This window comes from Dipodomys spectabilis, unplaced genomic scaffold (genome assembly GCF_019054845.1).
Source record: "Dipodomys spectabilis isolate Male_0828 unplaced genomic scaffold, ASM1905484v1 ptg000054l, whole genome shotgun sequence".
Classification (NCBI taxonomy): domain Eukaryota; kingdom Metazoa; phylum Chordata; class Mammalia; order Rodentia; family Heteromyidae; genus Dipodomys; species Dipodomys spectabilis.
The window spans coordinates 38,016,553-38,038,284 of record NW_024870731.1 but is presented as its reverse complement, the minus strand read 5'-3'; the positions used below and the strand labels follow the sequence as shown (position 1 = coordinate 38,038,284).

Genomic DNA, 21,732 nt, shown 5'->3' with positions numbered 1-21,732 from the left:
GCTTCAGTTCCACCTGGCCCAGGGCTGGTGTGACCTCCCTGCAAGCCCAGTCCAGTCCCCTGCATTCAGAGTGTCACAGGGAGGCAGGGCCTCTCTCCATCCGTGCTCCAGAGCCTGCCCGGGCCTGAGGAACTTCCCATCCAGCCTCAGCCACAAATCTGGGCAGATCAGCCATCAGCCCTCAAGGGCAGTAGCATGCAAAAACCAGGCTTCTTCCTGCTAGCCAGCCTAGAGGCTTCTTTGGGGGCCTTCTCCCACTCTCCCCCCTCCCTCCACCTAAGGTTCTTCCAAGATAACATCAGGGTCAGTCTGACCTGATTTCAAGTCTTACCACCACTGGTAAACAGCTGGTCAATGAACAAGTTGTTTCATTACCTCACTGCTTTTACTTGTGATACAGGAGACCGTGGGTGTGGCTCCGAGGGCTCAGGATGAACGAGGGACCGGACGAGGGCCACGGCAGTCAGCGTGGCCCTTATTCTGAGTGAGGTGCGGGCTATTGGTTTACAGGCCCTGCAGCAATGCAGCCTGGGATTTTGCCTTGTGGGTGTGCGATGCTAGACATGGGCCAGGACTTTGTATACGCGGGTGGTGTGCTTCCCACTCGGCCCCAGACCCTGCCCACAGCAGGTACAGGCTCATGGACACATGCAGGATGTCCACATGGAGAAGGGCTCCACACTTGGCTCAATACTCTCTTGAAATTCCTTTTTCTCCCTTCTTTCCTTCCTTCCTTCCTTTCCAGTCCTGGGGCTTGATGTCAGGATCTAGGCACTGTTCCTGAGCTTCTTTTGCCCAAGGCTAGCGCTCTACCACTTGAACCACAGCGCCACTTCCAGTCTTTTCTGTGTATGTGATACTGAGGAATCGAACCCAGAGCTTCATGCATGTGAGGCAAGCACTCTACCACTAAGCCACATTCCCAGCCCAGAGATAAGGATCTTATAGACTTTCCCTTCCTGGCTGGATAGATGTCAGCCTTGTCAGTAGCTAGGATGACAGGTGTGAGCCAGTTTATTGAAATTCCTTTTTGTTTCTTTCTCTCTTTTTAAAACACACTTTCTTTTTTCTTTTCTTTTTTTTTGCCTGGCCTGGGGCTTGAACTCAGAGCCTAGGCTCTGTCCTTGAGCCTCTCTGTGCTCAAGGCTAGTGCTCTACCATTTGAGCCACAACACTACTTCTGGCTTTCTCTGTGTATGTGATACTGAGGAATTGAACCCAGGGCTTCATGCATGCTATGCAAGCACTCTACCACTAAGCCACATTTCCAGCCATTTTTTTAAGGGGGGAGGAGGGAATCAAACATAAGGCCATATGCATAGTAGATGGGCTAGTGTTCTATCATCTACCACCAACCAAACTGCGCCCTTAAATCTTTCTCTCTCTCTCTCTCTCTCTCTCTCTCTCTCTCTGCATGGGGTTGAAACTCAGGGCTTTGAGGTCTTGCTAGACTTTTTCAGCTCAAAGCTGGCCCTTCTACTCTGTGAACCACACTTTGACTTCTGGCTTTTTACTGATTAATTGGAAGTAAGGGTCTCCCAGACTTTTTCTGCCCAGGCTGATGACTCTGACTCACCCATCCTCTAGTTCAGCCTTCACACCCAGCCCTCGCAACATCGTAGCTCTCAAAACAAGAGTTCCAGGTTTTCATTTTGCATTGAATCTCACAAACCCTGGTGGTTTTATATTCAGACTGCATATGTGAGCTTGCTCAAGCGGTGAAGGACATTCCCTGGTGCAGCCATAGAACCAGACACTGTTCAAGGAAGGAGGAAAGAGGAAACTATGTCTCCTTGTTCAGAGAGGTTCAAGGTCCCAGAGCAAGTGAGTACCCTACAAGTTCCACACCAGAGCTCTCTGTACTTCGGGGTCAGGTGGTAAAAGTGTTTAACATGATGAGTGGGGTAAAGAATATAGGCAGAAACAATTCCAAGGGCTTGAAATGCACGAAGTCACTAGATCACCACAGCTGGCTCTGGAGAGGAGGGTGTGGCATCTCCAATAGGTCAGGTCACTACCCAGGGATCCTCAGGTCCTGGGGAAACCAGGACCCCCATGGTGTGGCTCAGGGCCATCTCTTAGTACTTAGAAAATGGCAGCTCTGACTGTTCATTCATTTGCTCGCTCAGTGTGGCTTTCCTCTCTGTTATGCTGGCCTTGTTTCTGCAGCGCCGTGCAGAAAGCCCAGCTAGAGAGGAGCACCATGAAATGAGGAGCCGTGGCAGGCTCTGGTCTAGTCAACCGCTCCCAAGCGAGGCCCCACTTCCTGTTGCCCCTCATCCCTCTCCCCACAGACACCCTCAAGCCTGCCAGGCCTTCTCCCCGAGGGTGGCCCTGACACCAGCTTTCTGAGCTGCAGGAGGAGGTGATAAAAGCACTCAGACCTCAGGCAGTAGAAGACAGGGTCTTCTAAGGCTTCCAGGAAGCAGGTGGGCACTGGAAGGCAGAGGTGTGGCAGGGAGAGCCATCTCCTGCATCTCACGAGGTTACAGATGAGTACAAACGTTCCTCTTTCGCTCTGGGTACCTTGACAACAGATATACACAGGTCTTTCCCCTCCCTCCCATCCCCGCCCCCTCCCCCCGCCGCTGTCTTTTCAAAGGCTCTCTTATGTCTCTCTTATGTACACTACACCTCTGGTTGATTTGAGGCACTTAATCAGCCAGGCTCTCTGGAGGAGACCCAGGTCCAGAGCATTATCCCCCTGGATGATTGGTGTCTCCCGATATTCATGAGTACCTATGATATAACTGACCTGCCCAGGGGAACCGGGGATACAGAAGAAAATAAAATAGGAAAAAAAAATCTCTCCCCTTAGGGAGTTTATGTTCTAGTCTACATGCTTCAACATGTGGGCTGGGACTTGAACTCCAGACTATGTGATCTCACTTGACATTTTGCTCAAGACTGGTGCTCTACCTCTTGAGCCACACTCTTGAGCCACACCCCTACTTCTAAAAAAAAATTTGGAGATAAGAGTCTCCTGGACTTTCCAGCTTGGACTGGCTTTGAAGGGTGATCCTCAGATCTCAGCCTCCTGAGCAGCTAGGATACAGGCAGGCATTGAGTTACTGGGACCCAGCTGCACTTCCATATTTTGGCTGGGTGGCAGACCCTGGAAGTTTGATGTTGCTGGGCTCTGGATATTTTGATCTCGTAAATATTATGAATTAAGATTACTTTTTTAATTATTTCAGGTGAAGAAGGAAAAGTGATCTAGGTTATTTCCTTTGCCCCTTAGTAGCCGTGTGATCTTGAAGGTCTCTGAGCCTCAGCTTCCCCAGAGTGTACAAGCAGGTGAGTCTCGGTGTCTGCTTCATCATGACCCGTGGAGGGAGTAGGGTCAGGAATCTAAACTGCTTCCCTTTACCACCAGGATAAGGAAAGTGCTCACAGCATTCTGAAGTCCTAATGTGTCTAGCTAGTCACGGGGCTTGAACTCTGGGCCTGGGCGCTGTCCCTGAGCTCTTCAGCTCAAGGCAAGTGCTCTACCACTTGAGCCACAGCACCACTTCCAATTTTCTGGTGGTCAATTGGAGATCAGAGTCTCACTGACTTTCCTTGCCTGGGCTGGCTTTGAACCGTGATCCTCAGATCTCAGCCTCCTGAGTAGCTAGGATTACAGGCGTGAGCCACCAGCGCTTGCTAGGAGAGGATGATTTTATGGGCCATTCTTCCTACTTCCCCCCCAAAAAAGAACTCATCCTTAGGACCCTCCCCTTCCAAAAAAAATAGACCTTAGAGTCTTACTTCTCTGAATGATAAGTCTGTGTGGATAAGAAATCTCTTCCCAATCTCCCTTTGGTGAGGTAGATCTTCTTCCCAAAGCCTGAAGGTAGCACCCCATCCCTTCCCAGCCTGCCCCTGCCCCATGCTGACACAGCCAGAGCAGCTGGGGGGAAGCTTATTGGGATCTGCTGTTGCTGGTCTCACAAGCAGCCGGGCCTGCACCAGGAGGGAAATGGATGCACTCAAGGTCACAGAGTTCTCTTCCCCACTCCCTCCTCGGTGGATCCTATCGGGGCTGCATCTCCTCAGCCAACAGACACAGCCCATAGCTGGGGTCCTACTGTCTCCATTCTTCACAGCTGACAGATGCTATACACTACTGTCAGGTGTCTTTTGTTTTGTTGATTTTTTGCTCTAGAAACTTGGTCATTGTCAGGGGGAGTTGCTGTGGCTGAAAGGCTGACCTTCCTGAGGACGGCAGGGGGTCAGGGAAAGCTGGGAAGGAGCCAGGCCTCAGACGCTCTCCAGCACTAGGCCAGGGAAGATTCTACCATAATGGGGACAGGGTAGGGCTGGGGATGGGGGAATGGGGAGAGACGAAGCGAGGTGTCTCAGTGCTTCATCTGCCTCCAGGCTCTCTCCCAAGCTGACTTTCCTTAGATACAGAGGCACGTGTGACTAGAGCGAGATGATGTGCATTCATTCATTCATTTGCTCATTCAAAGATTGGACAGTGTAGTGCAGTGGTTTGGAGCGCTCAGCAGAGCTAGCAGCCACTGCCGGCGATTCTGGCTGTAGCCAGCTGTATGGACGCAGGGAAGCCACTTTTCCTCAGCCTCAGCCTCGCCGTCTTTGAAAGGGGCAGAACAGTCCTAACCTCACATGCTCAGCTACCCGAGTACTTAGAGAAGCCCCAGACCCCAAGGTAGTGTCTGGCACGTAAGACCCCCTTGGTAAATGAAATGCTGTTCTTATTCTTTTTTTTCCCAGGAAATATCTATTAAACACTTGATTTGTGCTTACCCCTGTGTGTCTAAAGATGGCTATGGGGCTCATAGAGATCCAAGCTGGCATCTGCCTTACTAACCTCACCCTTTGGGCTGCACACCAATCTTTGGTGATTCCTTTTTCTGTAGGGAAATGCTGACTGCTAAACTCAAGAAAGGGAGAATGATGATTCTTGATCAGGGCCTGAACTCCTCTGAGCCTCAGTTTCTACAACTGTTTTTTTTTTTTTTTTGGGGGGGGGGGGTCTGGTCGTGGAGCCTGAACTCTGGGCCTGGGCGCTGTCCCTTAGCTCTTCAGCTCAAGGCTAGCGCTCTACCACTTGAGCCACAGCGCCACTTCCAGCTTTTTCTGCTTATGTGGTGCTGAGGAATTGAACCCATGGCCTCAGGCATGCAAGGCAAGCGCTCTACCACTGAGCCACCTTCCCAGCCCAAATGTAAGTCTAACCTGTTTTTTTTTTTTCTTTGGGGGGGGGGGGTCCGGTTGTGGGGCCTGAACTCTGGGCCTGGGGGCTGTCCCTCAGCTCTTCAGCTCAAGGCTAGCCCTCTACCACTTGAGCCACAGCGCCACTTCCGGCTTTTTTCTTTTTTCTTATGTGGTGCTGAGGAATCGAACCCAGGGCCTCATGCATGCGAGGCAAGCGCTCTAGCACTGAGCCACCTTCCTAGCCCTCTACAACTGTTATATGGATAGGAGAGGGAAGTATTAAGCTCTTGTCAATCAAACCTTGAAGGTCTGGAGGAGCAGAAAAAATTGGGGCCAGGCTCAGTGGAGACTCAAGTGCTTTCTACGGTGTAAGAGAGAGGCTCTCCAAGTCAGATGGAGTTTCCGAGAGGGTGGGGACGGCCGCCACAGCACAAGGCAAGGTTCAGTATGGTCTCACTCGCCTCATTAGTAAACAGTGGCTGAGGTTGACAGGGTGAACCCCTGCTAGTCAAAACTCAGCATCACAAGTGACAGAAACTCCTTCTCCATGTTGCCCATGAAAACCAGAGCAATGTGGGGTGAAGAATGGGGGGTGGGGGACATGTAAACATAGGAAAGGTGGAGGTTTGGTTTTCTTCCCCTGACCCAGTCCACAAAGTCTGGGGAAAGATTCGGATTGGATGGCAAGTCTCAGGGAAAGATTCTGATTGGGTGGCAAATCTCAGGAGAAAATTCTGATTGGGTCTCCTTAGCTATGTGTTGACTACCTGGAATAATTAGGGCAGGGCTGAGCAGGGGCCCTCCCTCTAGCTAGACAGCTCAGGAGGGGACGCTGCTAGTTCCTTTCCCTGAGAGTACCCGACTCTGTTCTTCTTGACCCTCAGCATTTCTATTGTGCCCACACCAGAATTAATGTCATGTCCCCAGTTAGACTGCAGGCTCCATGAAGAACTAAACTGCAGCCAGGCACTGGTGGTTCACACCTGTAATCCTACCTACTCGGAGGCTGAGATTTGAGGGTGGAAGTTGGAAGCCAGCCAGGGCGGGATTCTAGTCTGTGAGACACATATCTCCAATAAGCCACTCAGAAAAAAAGGTGGAAATGGCACTGGGGCTTTAGCCTTGAGCACAAGCAGCTCAGGGACAGTGCCCAGGCCCCGAGTTCAAGCCCTAGGACAGGCAAAAAAACAAAAGAAAAAAAAAAAACTAAACTGTAGGAAGGAGGTGAAGGAGACAGATGGGGGGGATTAATCAGGATGTATTGTATGCGTGTGTGGAAATGTCACAATGAACCACCCCCACCGTGTACAACGGATGGATGCGAATTAAAAAATCCAAAGGGCGGGGGAGAGAGAGAGGGCTGCATCTGGTTCCATTCTCGTTCTTTCTCCTCTTCCCCCCCCCCCACCTCCCACTGGCTGACAACATCTAGCACACAGTCAATCATGATGTCATGGAATGACCCATATCAGGGAAGAAATGACCATTAAGGCCCAGAGAGGGAAGGCCATTGACCTGAGATCACACAGCTCCAGCAAGGCTCCAAGTTACCTGCCCCGAGCCCTGGGTGGGCTTTGTGCTTTCTGAGGGTGCAGCTGCGCGGTGCTCACCACACCGGAAAGCCCCCTGCGGAGCTCTTTCACCACTGGCCCCAGGCTTTCCTCCACTTCCTTCTACACATCTATTGTTCCTCTTGCAGCCGGAGGCAGCCGGTGCGGTCCAATCAAGATAAAGGAATTTTTGACTCTATTCAGGTCAGGGTGGCCCGTTCTCAACCCTGCCTCCCCCCAAGGCACCCACTGGGCTTTCAATTTGCTGTTCTCGCTGTCGCTTTACGGTTGAGCGCTTGCGGGGAGATGGGCCACAGCTAGGTGCTGGAAGTCCAGATTCCAGGTGTGGGCTGGGTGGGTCCTCCGGCTGGGAAAGGCCATCTGTTGCCCATGTTACCCCCTCGCTCCCCCCCCCCCCCCCCCCCCGCACGCCTGACACGGTGGCCATTCCCAGGCTGGCAGAGGCACCGTCTCGTCTCCGCCTGCATCTTCACACGGCGTCCTCCCTGGCCACCTGTTTCTGCTCCCCAAATCGCCCCTTTTATAAGAACACCAGTCGGAGCCCGGCACCAGTCGGAGCTCATCCCTGAAATCCTAGCTCTTCAGAAGGCTGAGATCTAAGGATCCCAGTTCAAAGCCAGCTTGGGCAAGAAAAGCCAGAGATGGAGCTGTGGCTCAAGTAATAGAGTGCCAGGACTGAGCAAAACCAAAGCTCAGGGACAGGTGCCTGGGGCCTTGAGTTCAAGTCTTAGGAATGGAATAAAAAGAAAAAAAGGAGGAGAAGAAGGAAGAAGGAGGGGGGAGGGGGAGGGGGAGAGGAGGGGAGGGGAAGGAGGTGGAAGTGAGAAGGGGAGGAGGGGGAGGAAGAAAAGGGGGAGGAGGAGGGGAGGGGAATGTTCTCTGCCTTCCTGAGGGCCAATCCCAGCCTTCTACCCCATGTGCCCCCAAACCCCGGCCTCCCCCAGCTGGGCCGGGAAAAGCCAGAGGTAAGTCAGAAGGGACGGTAAGGTGAACTGTGTGAAAGCTGAGCCGGCGTGGGGCTGGGGCTGAGGGTGGGGATGAGGGTTCACGGAAGGTAACGGCACTCGCTTGAAAATTCAGGGGACCTGAGGGAGCATCATCTTTCAGGAAGATGCCACGAGCTGCGAAGAGGCCACCTGTGCCCCGGCCTCAGGTGCCCGGACGGCTCACCAGGCTGCACTTGGCAGTGTCACCCTCCGGCCTCACCACGTGACCACCTGACCTCGGCTGTGGAGACACAGACTGTTTTCCCATTATAAGGTCAGAGAGAGAGAGAGAGAGAGAGAGAGAGGGAAGTGTAGACAGTAGGTGGCACTTCCAGGCATGGGGGGGGGGGCTAATCAGAACAATACAACCCATTCCCTCAAAAGGATTTTGGCCTCCATCCATGGCCAGAACCCCTGGGGACGCCTCAGACTCCCCCAGAGGAAAGGGAAGGCCTTCCAAAAGCCCGGGGCCCAGGACAAGGTCTGAAGCTGGAAAATGTGACTGGAAGGCCGCTCACCACAGGGTTTTTTTCCCGGTGAAAGGTTGACTCAGCGCAGCAGGCCCGCTGGCTGCCACTCAGGCCAGTGACTTGGACATGTCTGGACAGTGCTGGCCTTGTGTGCAGGTCAGCGGGGGTGGGGAGGGGGGCAGGCCTCCCTCCACAGCACAGGAGGTCCCTCCAGCACCGAGCCAGCCAGGCCCCATCCTGGCTCTCCTCGCGTAGCTGGGGAAGGCTAGGGGAACACCCCACCCACTGGAGGAAACTCTAACATCCACAGGCACTAGAATTGTGGGGTTCCTTCCCCATAGGGACTGTCAACCGAACATAACCCTAAACTTAAAATAATGCAGACAGACTCCAACAACTCTTGGCGTTCCTTCTCTGAGCATCATCATGAGCTCTTTTTTATTTATTTTCTTGCCAGTCGTGGGGTCTGAACTCTGGGCCTGGGCGCTGTCCCTCAGTTCTTCAGCTCAAGGCTAGTGCTCTACCACTGGAGCCACAGCACCACTTCCTGCTTTTTTCTGCTTATGTGGTACTGAGGAATCCAACCCAGGGCCTCATGCATGCAAGGCAAGCACTCAACCACTGAGCCACCTGCCCAGCCCTCAATGAGCTCTTTATTTTGAAATGCCCAAAGGAAATTGTCTTCCCTGTTTGGGAATGTCTGGGCATCGCAGTAGGGACTTTACTCCTCACTCTCTTCCTGCCTCTGTCCATCTGACACCCCAGGATCTTTCAGCAAGAATGTTTGAGTCACGCATTGGTTTAAACCCTGCCTGTGCCATCCGCGAGCTGTGTGACCTTGAATGAGTCAACTGAATTTCCAAGGAGTCTCGACGATGCAGAAGTGTAAAAACGGAGCTGATCCAAGATGCCTCGTGTGTACGCAGGAGACCTTATCGCTCCTCTGGTCGTTCCTCCCAGTGTACTGCTTTCAGGAAAAGAATGTTACCAACCATCATTTACACTTTAGTGTGAGCAAGTTCCTGTGAATTCATTTAGTCAACAAATGCTTATGCTATCTCAATATGGCTGGCTTGAGCTCCAGCTGAAGACTCCTCCTAGGGTAGCTTCTGCTTCCTTGACCCAAATCCCATCTGCCCCTGCCAATAGCTCCTAGGCGTGTGTGGGGAGCATGCAGGGTCTCCCTAAATTCTCATGAATTTGGCATGAGTTGAGTGAGGACTTTGTGGCCAGTATAATGATACACATGGGACCATGATAATCCATATTTTTCTTTTTGGTTTTCTGAGACAAGCTCTCACTAGAGAGCTAGCCCATGCTGCCTTACAACTTGAGATCCTTTTGCAAGGGCCGCTTAACAACTGGGATTACAAATTTGTGCCACCACATGCAGCTTCTATTGTGTGTGTGTGTGTGTGTGTGTGTGTGGTCTTGGGCTTGAACTCAGGGCCTGGACACTGTCTCTGAGGGTTTTTTGTTGTTGTTGTTGAAGGCTAGAGTTTTACCACTTGAATCACAACTCTACTTCCAGCTCTTTGGTGGTTAGAGATGAGAGTCTCAGGGACTTTCCTGCCCAGGCTGGCTTCAAACTGTGATCCTCAGATCTCAGCCTCCTGAGTAGTCAGGATTACAGGAGTGAGCTATAGGCAACTGGCTGAGATGTTTTATTCAGAATCCAAGAAATACAGGTCCTTCCCTCCCTCCCTTCCTTCTTCCTTTCTCCCTCTTTCCCTTCTTCCTTTCTCCCTTTCCCTTCTTCCTTCTCTCTCTCCTTTTTCTTTGTCAAGAGAGAGCTGTCCCCCACCTCGTCCATTCTGCTTCAATTCCCGAGACCCTGGGCACAATCCCTATTCCTACAGGCGCATCCATAATTGTCTTTTAGTCTTAATTTGCTCTTGAGACAGTCACATTTCTGTCCCTTTCCTGCACAAAAGGCGGGTGTGGGGACAGCAGGTTGTCATCTCCAGGACATCAAAGTTGCCCAGGCTGGCGGTGCCCCAGCCCCTTGGTCCCAGCCCGAGGCTGCCCCTGGCCCAAGGGGCCTTGTGATGTCCCCATGTCCTTCCTACCTCTGCGACCTTGGCGAGTTCTCCAAAGGGTGGGAGGGAGCCCCCCCCCCCATCTCTAACCAAAGAGGCTGTCTGGGTCCAAATCCAGCCACATCACAAGACGGAGACCAACATGTCAGTGGCTTCCCAGGCTCAGGGGCGAGGCTCTGCCCGCTCATGGCTCATGTTCAGGCCAAACAGATGGCTTGGGATAAACAGGAGTGGTGTTGGGTGGGGTGTGGGGGCCTCTGGAGGGCCTCCGCTCCCTCCCAAGGCAGGGGAGGAAGGGCCATAGTTTAGAACCTTGTACACCCCTGTGCCCCGGCTGGTCAGTAGCAGAGCCAGATACAGGGCAGAGAGGGGAAGGCGCTCCCTTTGAGGGGACGAGCAGAGCCAGCTTCCCTGCCTGCCTCTCTCCCTCATACATGGCCGCCCCGGGGGGGGGGAGTTCGGAATAGATGACCCCATGAACACACCATTTTTATCAGGAAACATATGTGAACTCTACCCTTTTGGTCTCCTCTTTGAGCCTCTGGGGCTCCAGAGACCTGAGACACACCTGGCCTCTGGCCAGGCTCGAACCTGAGATGCTGGCTTTCTTCCAGAAGTGAATCAGCTTCTTGCTTATTCCTCCTCAGCCAAGTGCTGAGGATACACACACACACACACACACACACACACATTTATATTATATACTATATATTTATATTATATAAATATGTTTCCTATATATATGTATATGTATATATATGGTGTGTGTGTGAGTGTGTGTGTGTGCTGGTATTGGGGTTTCTTGAACTCAGGGCCTGGCCACTGTCCCTTAGCTTTTTCATTTTTCATTCAAGGCTGGTGCTCTACCTCTTGAACCACAGTTCCACTTCTATATTTTGGCAATTACTTGGAGAGAAGAGTCTCCCAAGCCAGGTGCCGGGCAGTTCAAAGCCAGCCCAGGCAGGAAAGTCTTTGAGACTTGTATCTCCAAAGAACCAACAGAAAACTGGATATGGCGCTGTAGCTCACGTGGTAGAATGGCCTTGAGCTGAGGGACAGTGCCCCAGGCCCGGAGTTCAAGCCCCATTTCACACACACACACACACACACACACACACACACACACACACACACACACGGAGACTCACAAACTCTCTTGCCCAGGCTGGCTTTGAACCATGATCCTCAGAGCTCAGCCTCCAGAGCTGATAGCTAGGACTGCAGGTGTGAGCTTTGCCTCCCAGTCTTGTGATGAAAGGCTTCCTCCCACTGCCACCCCCAGAAGAGTACAGTACAGCCCCTCCTTCAACCCACGCGCTGGCTCTCAGCACAGTCCACCTGTGTGTGGGCTCCATGTACTGACCGAGTGTGCACTGCATCTGCTTGGCCGGGGAATGGTGCGGCAGGTGGGTAGACAGGTCAGAGGACGCAGGTAAGGAAACGAAGCGGCTTATCTGGTCCTCACATCGTGTCAGAGTGCATGCCTCCTAGGGGAATTAAATGAGGTAATACGTGCCAAAGCCCAGAGGAGGATCTCAGTTTAGAAGCAGATCTATACCACAGGACCAGTGTCGCCTCAGATGAGACATTTCACCTCACTGAGCTTAAATCTCTACCAGGGGCACGCTGAAAATGGTTTTAAGCCAGACGTTGTTAGCTCATGCCTGTCATCCTAGCGACTTGGGAAGCTGAGATCTGGAGGATCTCAATTCCAAGCCAGCTGCGGGCAATGCCAGCAAAGTGTTTCTCAACCAACAGTTGCACACAGAGGCGCACACCTGTCCCTCCAGCTATGTGGGAGACAGATCACCAGGATCATGGTTCTAGGCTAGCCTGGCAGAAATGCTGGCGAGTCTCTCTCTGAACTGAAGAAGCTGGTGTGTGGTGGCGAGCACCTGTCATCTTAGCCACACAGGAAGTATAAAATAGGCTCACAGTCCAGGCTTGTACTGGGGTAAAAGAAAAAAAAAAAAAAGCATGTTTCTATGTCAAAATATGCAAAAAAGGACCGAAGGAGGGAGGCCCTGAGTATAAAACCTACACTTGGTGCTGGAGGAGGTGGGGGGTTAGCCAGGTTTGGTGGCACAAACTTTGTAATTCCACCCCCTTGGAGGTTGGGGGGGGGGGGGGGAGATTTCAAATTCAGAGTCAGCCTGAGCTCGGGCCACTGAAAAAGGAAGTTTTAAATATAAAGAAGGGTTTGGGACATTAGTATCCACCCTTCGGAGTTACTCTAAGAATCAAAGATAATTAACACCAAGTCCTTAGTCAGGGTCCTGCTGTAGGGAAAGTATTCAAAATAACCGCAGTTATTGCTACTTCTTTTTTTTTTGGGGGGGGTGCCAATCCTGGGCCTTGAACCCAGGGCCTGGCGCTGTCCCCAAGCTGTTTTCACTCAGGGCTGGTGGGTGCTCTACCCCTTGAGCCACAGCCCCATTTGGGCCTTTTTGCTGGCTCCCTGGGGGATGATAAGGGCTCATGGGCTGGGCTGCTCCAGTCTGGCTTTGAACCACGGTTCTCAGGGCTCAGCCCTGCGTAGCTATGACGACCGGCCTGAGCCACCGCGGTCCCCGCTTGGAGAGACCCTCGGCCGGCCCCCGCCATGCCGCTCGGGGTCTGGCGTTTCTGCCCCTCTGATCGGTCTTGCATTGGTCTACAGAGCACGAGCGGTAGAGTACCCTGGGGACGGTACTGGACGCCGGGTGGAGGAGAGGAGGTCCGGCTCCCGGTTTGGGGGCGGGGGGGCGGGACCCCCGTGCCAGGGCTGCCCGGCCCTCGCTCAGCCGCGCCCCGCGCTCTCCGTGCGCCCCCCCGCCGCCCCTCCCGGGCGCCCCGCCGCGGCCAGGCCCTATTTCTGGGGACCGAGCGATCCCCGGGCCGTGCCAAGCTTCCCCGGGGATCGGGTTTCTGCTGACGCCGTGCCAGGCACGTCTGCTTCCAGGAACCCGCAGCCGCTTTTAGCCGCGGGCCGCACATGAAAGGCTCGAGTCGGAAACGTGACGTGGTGTCAACAGCGGGTCAGCGCCGGGTGAGGCCATCCCGCCGGCCCGGCCCGCCCCGCGCGCGTGCGCGTGCGCCCGGCCTCCCTGCCCACCCTGCGCGTGAGAGTGCGCCCGGCCTCCCTGCCCACCCTGCGCGTGAGAGTGCGCCCGGCCTCCCTGCCCACCCCGCGCGCGCCCGGCCTCCCTGTTCACCCTGCGCGTGAGAGTGCGCCTGGCCTCCCTGCTCACCCCGCGCGCGCCCGGCCTCCCTGCCCACCCCGCGCGCGCGCGCCCGGCCTCCCTGCCCACCCTGCGCGCGCCTGGCCACCCCGCGTGTACTCGTGCCCGGCCTCCCTGCCCACCCCGCGCGCGTGCGCGCGCTCGGCCTCCCTGCCCTTCCAGGCTCCCCACACCAGCTCACACTCACACACACACACACACACCTTCCTAAACAGAGGTCTGCTTTGTCACCCTCCCCCCCAGGGTGACTGGCTGGGGGCAGCGCCCCCAACACCTCCCAGGCACCCTTGGAACTGGGCTGGGAGCAAGGTCACTGGCACTCCGGAGCCGGGAGGGGGGGTGGGGAGGGGGGCGCGGGCCGCAGCGAGCATGGGGGCGGGGGTCGGGGTGCTAGGTGGACTGGGCCGCTCTGAAATTTTCCTCTTTCTTTTTTGGTTTTCTTCCCAGGTCAAGGTGTTCCAACCTCGGCCTCCGTCTCCTGCGACTCCTTAAATCCCCGGGGCTTAAGAGGGCAGGCCGTGCCAAAAGGATTTGTTTCAACTCCACCCTGGGTTGCCTGAAACCAAGATAAACTTGGCTTGGTTTGGGCTTTCACCAAAAAAAAAAAAAAAAAAAAATTAAATCTAGCTAGAAAGTTCTGGCAACTTGTGGAAGAATTCAGGGGCCTTGGCTACTCAGGCCATCTGCAAAGGGCCTACTCCTGAGCAACTGGAAGCAAGGTGGGACCGACAGAATTTACCATCTGCCTGTTGCAAGGCCGGGGCCACGGGCTCAGAAGCCATGTTTTGGCCTAGTCAGAAACAGGTGTTTGAGCCTGATGGCGGACCACCCAAGCGGGCTCCCCCTCTCCCTCCCATCCCCAGGCCCATTCCCTGTGCCACGTGCCACCTCCACGCGAGCAGAGACATCGGAATGCGAACATACCTGGACGAGAATTCCTCCACAGTGACATCCCTGCAGGGGCTGCAGCCAGCCAGAACAGTTCTGGAAGATTCCATGCTCTGGGGGCTAAAGAATGTCCTGTCAAGGGCAGGCCACCAGGAAATGTCTAGAACAAGGAACAGGAATGCTTACATCTAGGGATCATTTCCCACTTCTCCCACGGAATTTCCTTTTTAAATTTTATTTTATTTTAAATAAAAACACTTGACTAAGGAGCACCAATCCTCATTCACACACAAACATACCCAAAGGAGAGGAAGTCTGGAAGGATGTAGAAAGTAATTATGGAACGTTGCTTGCCTCCAGCAGCAATAAGACAGGATATGGCAAATCCATTAGAATTTGCTAGATTCAAAGGAGTTAGCCTGCCCTGGCAAAAGAGGTGCTATCCTCTACATCAATTATTATTGCTTAATAATCCATTAAATCTTTCCTCAGTAGGTTAACCCGCAGGCACGCCAGCCCACAACTTCATACTTTAGCTCTCTGTTCAGTTCTGAAGACTTTGAATACAGCAGTGTGTGTGTGTGTGTGTGTGCGCGTGTGTGTTGGGGTGTACTTTTTGCTTAAAAGTATGTTTACTGCAAATTGCTGGCCAAAAAAGAAAAGTATTGAGAGAATGAACCAGTATTCATTTACTGCATTAAGTTATTCTGGCTGAATGCAAGGAACAGGAAAAACTAAATGAATTCACCCTTCTAACTAAAAGGATAGATACCATATTAACACAACTATTGGGGGAAAAAATTCAGGAGGCCATCTTTTTCTCTTCCACAGGAAAAGGATTATTTTATTAAGTATTTTAAAACAACTACTTAACATTTACTCATAGATAAAAATATTTACAATGTCACACCTTCAGGAAGGTTCTAAAATATAAACACTGTACCTCTCCCTAGAGAAAAAAAAATTCTTCTCTTCAAAAACAGGAATACATTCATTTTTTTCCTCTTTGTAGCTCAAGTAATTGTACAAATAAACCTCTGAAACACTTTCCTTTTATATATATATTTATATAATATATATTTATAACAGCTTTACAAATAAAGGCAACGACTTTTATTACCAAAAATAAAGACAGGAAAATGAAATAGTTAAAAACACGATGAGCAATTAAGCATAGTGCATTTTTGGAAAGCTGGTGCAGAGCTGGCTGGACAAGTCCAAAAAACAAGGACTAGAGCAAAAATAAAACTTCTTTAAAGGACAGAGAATCCTATTTAGCAATTAAGGACACTCCAATACGCTGTTAGGCGCAAGGCTGTAGCCTGCAGAAAGGAGCTAGCACGGCCAAGGCTTCGTTAGGCTAAGCTTGCTCAAAAGCTTTAGAATTGAAAACTGAGTCTAGCTATGCAAGAAAGGTAGCAACTGGTTATTTAACTGTGCACTTTTGGGTGCTAGGGGGCATTTGCACATCTCAGACTTTTTTTTTGGTTTCCTGGACAGCATGTCCTAACTAACTGTGCGATTTTAGAAGCAGGTGCCCAGAGCCTGGGGAACTCCACGCTCATTCCATGTCAGCGCAGCTCCTACAAAGGGGCTATTTTCAGTTCCTTAGTAAGGTAATCACTATGAAATCCTGAGAAGGAAATGGCATTCTCTTTCTTGCTTCACCCAGGCCTGGGGATGGGAGCAGACCCGGGGCCATCTCCCTAAGTCACCACCTCTACTGTGACAGACCAGTGTCTGCTACCTCGTCTCGGCAAAAAGTGCAGTCTGACAGTTCTGCCCTCAGTCTAGTGAGTCATATAAAACAATAAAGGGACCAGGGTGGGGTTCTAACAGCTGGCTGGGAGCTGCACTCTGGAAAGCCCTTTTTTTTTTTTCAAAGTACCTTTTTCCCCCCCTCAAAGCCACAGACCCAACTTCCCAACTGAAGGGTGACTCACAGACTGAGTTTGAAAGCTTTTGAAAATCCAGCTGACTTGGATCAAAGGGTGGAGTGAGGGTGGTCTATTCTCTGGGAAGAAGAAAAAAAAAGCTTTCCCCCTGCATCTCCTGCTGACACGAGGAAGTTTTCCCCTGGACCATGTGCAGCTTTCACGTTCTGTACCCGCACGGGCACACTTGCACGCACACACGCACGAGTGCACGTGCACACACACACACACACACACACACACACACGCCCTTTCAGTCTCCTCTGTACCTCAAAGCATCTGAGTATGCACTAAGGAACAATCTCACTGTACACACATCATGTGCACATGTGTACGTGTGTGTGTGTGTGTGTGTGTGTGTGCATGTGTGTTTGAAGGAAGGAAGGATGGAAAGCGAAATAGCAGGATCCCTTACGAGTTTAGTCTTTGGTTTCTAAGTTTAAAGGGGGGATCTGTTTCAGAGCCTGGAGCAAAGCAGAGGAGTCGAGGGAGGGGTGAGCTGTCAAGGGGGAGGGGAGTCTCTGAGGCATGAGCAGGGGGGCAGAGATCTTGTCAGGGTTCATGAAGCTGGTGAGGGCAGCGGCAGAGGTGTTGAGGCCCGGGTATAAGATGGGCACTGAGGTGGGGTACCAGCATTTCTCCAGCATGGGCAGATAGGCGGTGGCTGATGGGGGAATCAGATAGAAGGGCAGGCAGAAGGGAGGCTGGTGTGGGTGTGGACCCAGGAAAGGGGAGCTGATGAGGTCGCTGCTAGGGAAATGGCCTTCATCCTCGGGGAGCTGCATGCGGCTCTTCTTCGAGGGGGGCTCTTCGCATTCCTGCTTAATGGTGCTGACCCGTTCTCCCAGGGTGAACCTGCGCCCCAGATCGCCTTTGAAGTAGGGCTGTTCCCCACGCAGGTCACCTTTCTCCGATTCTCCTCCGTAGCCACTGTCTGTGTCCGTGTCGCTGCCGCTCTGCTCGCCGCTCGAGGCAGCGAAAGTCCGCTGGATGACGGGCACACAGTTTTTCCCGGGGCCTTCCGAGCCTCTGACCAGGGAGCCGGACTTCTCCTTCAAGTCCATGGCTTTGGAGACCGAGTCTGATGGTTTCCTACCCGTGCCCCCCTGCAGCAGCTCGGAGACCACGCGGTGAAGGTGTGCCACCAGCTGCGAGGACTTCAGATCCCGAGTGTTCTCATGCTTGGCCAGGTACTGAAGCACCTCCCGGGCACAGGTCTGGAAACCCGAGCAGAACATCTCTTGGCCTGCTTCCACATTTCTTCCTGACAGCTCACCTGCAGATGCACGGGCCAAGAGAAGATGTTTTTCAGAAGGGCCCGGGGTGGGCCTGCGACTTGACTTATTATTTTCCAGTCATGGGGCTTGAACTCAGGGCCTGGGCGCTGTTCCTGAGCTCTTTCACCCCAGGCTACTACTCTACCACTTTGAGCCACAGCACCCCTTCTGGTTTTCTGGTGGTATGTTAGGAATTAAGGGTCTCATGGACTTTCCTGTTCTGGCTGGTTTGAACTGTGATCCTCAGATCTCAGCCTCCTGAGGAGCTAGGATTACAGGCGTGAGCCACCAGTCCCTGGCCTTATTATTATTATTACTTTAAAGCAGTATTTGGCCACTTACATTTCTTACTCCACAAATGACACTGAAAATCATCTTTATCCCGCCACTCCAGAGACTTTTTGTCCCTTCTCTGTCTTGGTGCTGGAGATTGAAACCACAGGGTCTCACTTGTGTTGAGCAAATGCACTGCCACTTAAGCCCCAATGACAACTTTTAGTGGCTGCATGATATCCCATCCTACTCAAGGTGGGTCTGCTCTGCTCTTGTCGAGTTTTTAATTTGCTTCTGTTTTTTTTTTTTAAAAGATATTCTAATATCTTTTTATAAACCCAAAAGCCAAGACAGAGAACACTAGACTCATACTAGCAAAATGAGTAAGGCCATTTTTTTTTTTTAAAAAGGAACTGAAGGAACAGTATCACCTAACACAAGTTTATGTTCAGGGACTTACAAAAGCTACCACAGTAAACTTTTAATTAGGCCATGTACTTTATCCACAATCCCTAAAGGGGTGTGTGTGGGGGGGGGGGGGGGAGGGGGAGTCTGATGGCCTTCTGAGTTTTAGTGAGAAAATGGGCAGATAAACATGCTGGGTTTTTGTGGCTCTCATCCTGATGGCCTTGGAAAGGAATTCAGAGAGGAATGGATGAGGGAATTGTACAAGAATTCCCCCAGGTGGTACAGGGTTATTTAGAAGGGGTGGCCTGGAAGCCCACAAGGTGAGTTGCATTCTCTGGACGTCAGTAGAGATGAACTGGGAAACTTCAGTGGTTTCGTTAAGATTGTGCAATTCGTCCAGATACCTAGTGGCTATTCAGGAAACTACAAGGTAGGAAAAACTCCTGCAGTCATGCAGATAGGATTGCGCCTCACAGAGAATGATCAGGAAGGAAAGAAACAGGCATAGCTATGATTTAAGTCTCCACTGAGACACAGGAAAAGAAGGCCAAGTACGAAGCAGCCACAAGGCAAATGACAGGGGCCCTGGCCTATTGAGAGGGACTACTGGGGAAATCTCTCAGAACCCAGGAGCCTTCAAAGCCAAAATGCCACCGAAACATTTTATCATTTGACTAAGACGTAGTTATGCCAGGTGGCACGCAGCAGCATTCCAAATGGGAAGTCTGACCTTTTGGGAAAGATTAAAAAACAACAGCAACAACGCACCGAGTCTTCCCCTAGTGACCATGCAGAAGCAATCGGCTGCAGGCATATAACTAACCTCCAACAGATGCTGAGCACAGAGAGGCTCCCTAGGAAGGAGATGCTAATGGGATTCGGGCACTCACCAGCTTGTAAACCGCTCTGCAGGGCAATAATTTTCTGCTGCTGCTGATCAATTAGGTTTGTTAGTGCTTTCACGTGCTTCAAGGTAAGTTCCAGAACCACTGCTTTTTCCAAGTGACCCAAAGTCTACAATTAAAAACAACACACACACACACAAACCACAACTCTCATCAGTGGGGAGAAATCAGAGAAATTCTACCTCTGGGACACTTCTTAGCAATCAGAAATGTCCCTAAAGAAAGAAAAAAAAAATCTACTACATGATTAAAGAGTAAAGGACACGTGTCATCTATCTTTGGAAGCTGCTACCAGCCCAGGCCAGCGCTTTGTCGGTATCATTCTTCAGTAACCGCCCATGACCTTAACTCCCCGGGAGCCTGGAGAGTCTGGAGATAACGTTTCGGTGTCAACCCAGGGAGGGACTTCCACTACCTCTGCCAACCTTTGCCCCCTTTTTTTTTTTCTTTTTCCTTTTTTTTTTTCTTTTTCCCCTGACACTCAAAACTTCCAGCTCCTGCAGGCTTTCCTCCTTCCCCCAAATATTATTTTTCCTTTCTCAGACTATAGGCTGTTAAGCTTCTGCTTACTACCAAAAAGGGAGAGGGGAATCACTCTTCTTATTTAAGTAAGTGGAGATGGCTAAAGAAATACATTAAACATAAAAACTCTGCATTGCTAGAGCCTGCTCTCCTTTTCGTCAGGAAGACTCAATAAGCCTGAAAAATCACCCCAGAGGCCAAAGTCTCAAACGCCTGATTAGAAAGCCCAACTAGTGTTGGAGCCAACTTGGAGAGATCCAAGAGTTATTTGCAGGGGGAGGGGGGATTGCCAGAAAATTCCAGGACTGGGGAAGGGATCTTCTCTCCCTTCTCACCAGCACCCGCCAGGCCAGGGCTGCAGCTCGGATCCGGCCGTCTGGCCTGCAGTTCCCCGAGGCGCCTGCAGGCGGCGGGTGCCCCCCCGGGTGCCCCCCCCCCCCCGCGCCCGCCCGCCCGGTGGGCAGAGAGGAGCTGGGCTGGAGCCCCGCCAGCTTCTCACTTACTGTAAGTTTGAGATGTTCGGGCAGGAGGTCCTTCAGCTGGGCGATGCACTCGTTAATCCGGTCACGTCTCTTTTTCTCGATGAGCCGGTGTGGCAGTTTGTAGGTCTCCTGCGGGGCGCGCGCGGGGCCGTGGGTGATGGAGAACCGGGGGTGCGCCACCTCCCACCCCCTCTCCCCAGCCCGGGCCCCGATCCCGCAGCGTGTGCAAAGATGGGGGGGGAGCAGAGCCGCGATCAGCACCCACCCCTGCCTGGCCCCGTGTTCCGAGTTGCTCCCCGGTGGCACGGAGACCCCCCCGGGCACGGCCGCCCCCCACGCCCCCAGCCCCTCGCCGACCGCGGAGCGAGTAAACTTTTTCTTGACAACCGAGTGCGCGCGAGGGGCTGGGGCGCGGGGGTCCCCCCCTGAGGGGGGTGGGGGGTGCGCTTACCTTGCTGTCCTCGCTCCGCTTCAGGCCCCGCCGCGACTTGTACACTTGGTACATGTGGGCGAAGTCCATCCTGCAAGGAGAAGGGGCCGAGGAGGGTCGTGAGTGCGTGCGCACGGGCTGCGGGCGCCCGGCTCGGACCAGGACACCCCCCCCACTTCCGCACCCCAACCCGCGGGGATGCGTCCTACGGTTCACACCCCCGCCGGGTTGCAGGCTCGCGGCAGGGGGACCCCTCCCCTCCCCCCGGCTGCCAACTCACCCGGGCAGGTCTCCGGGCTCCAGCACCGGCGTTTTGGGCAGGCAGGCCGGGGGTGGCTGCGCGCTGGGGATCCGCTCCATGGCGCGGCGAACCGGGGCCACCGCGCGCTGCTGCCGCTGCTCGCTGCCCGGCGACCCGGAAAGGGGTGTTCGGGGTGCGGGGAGGGAGGGGGAGTCTCTCGGTTGAGGGTCCCGCGGGAGTGCGGAGCTCCCCGAAAGGCGCAGGGGGGGCTTTTATTTTTCCTTTGTGCCCGGAGCTGGCGGCTGGCTCGGCGGCGATCGCTTCAGTGCGGGGCGTGCATGGCCCGAGGGGTCCCCGCGGCCTCCGGCTCGGCGCACGGACCGGCGGCGTGTGCTGCGAGCGCCGTCTGCACCGTGCGAGCCAAGTGAATGAGGAGTGGGGCGGGCGGGCGGGGAGGGCGGGCGTGGAGCGGGAGGGGGGCGGAAGGGGGGGCGAGCCGGGCAGTAATGGAGAAGAGGCTGCGGGGCTGGGTTAAATGGGAGCGAGTGGGTGGGTGGGAGCTACGTGTTCAACCCTGTGACTCCAGGCACGTCTGGCCGCGGCCGGGGAGGGAAGGCGGACCTGCCCGCCCTCCCCGGCTGCCATCACATGAGTCTCACGTGTTGGACAACGATCCGGCGGCTGCCAAGGGAGCCCCCGCCCCCTCCCCGGTCCGTCCGCCTCCGCCCGCCCCCCCAGGTGTCTGCGGCCTCCTTTTCCCCGAAAGAGGGGGTGTCGGCAAGGTCCGGGTCCGACCCCCGCCGGGCGGGAGCGCTGCGGAAGCCGGGGGGGGGGGCAGGGTGGGCAACGTGGGCGAACCTGCCCCAGGGAAATGAAGTAAGTTCCCGTCTCCCGGGAGGGGGGACGGGGGAGGACGGATCCG

General features: G+C 53.5%; 1 protein-coding gene across 1 annotated transcript; it reads right to left on the bottom strand.

Moving 5' to 3' along the window:
• Positions 1–16,236: 16,236 nt before the first annotated feature.
• Positions 16,237–21,263, bottom strand: Bhlhe40 (basic helix-loop-helix family member e40). Its single transcript, XM_042679891.1, has 5 exons — positions 20,850–21,263; positions 20,591–20,660; positions 20,161–20,268; positions 19,121–19,244; positions 16,237–17,548 (listed from the first exon to the last, which is right to left on the bottom strand). Exons 1-5 carry the CDS (start codon positions 20,927–20,929, stop codon positions 16,692–16,694), a joined length of 1,239 nt encoding a protein of 412 aa, XP_042535825.1. The 5' UTR covers positions 20,930–21,263; the 3' UTR covers positions 16,237–16,691.
• Positions 21,264–21,732: the final 469 nt, after the last annotated feature.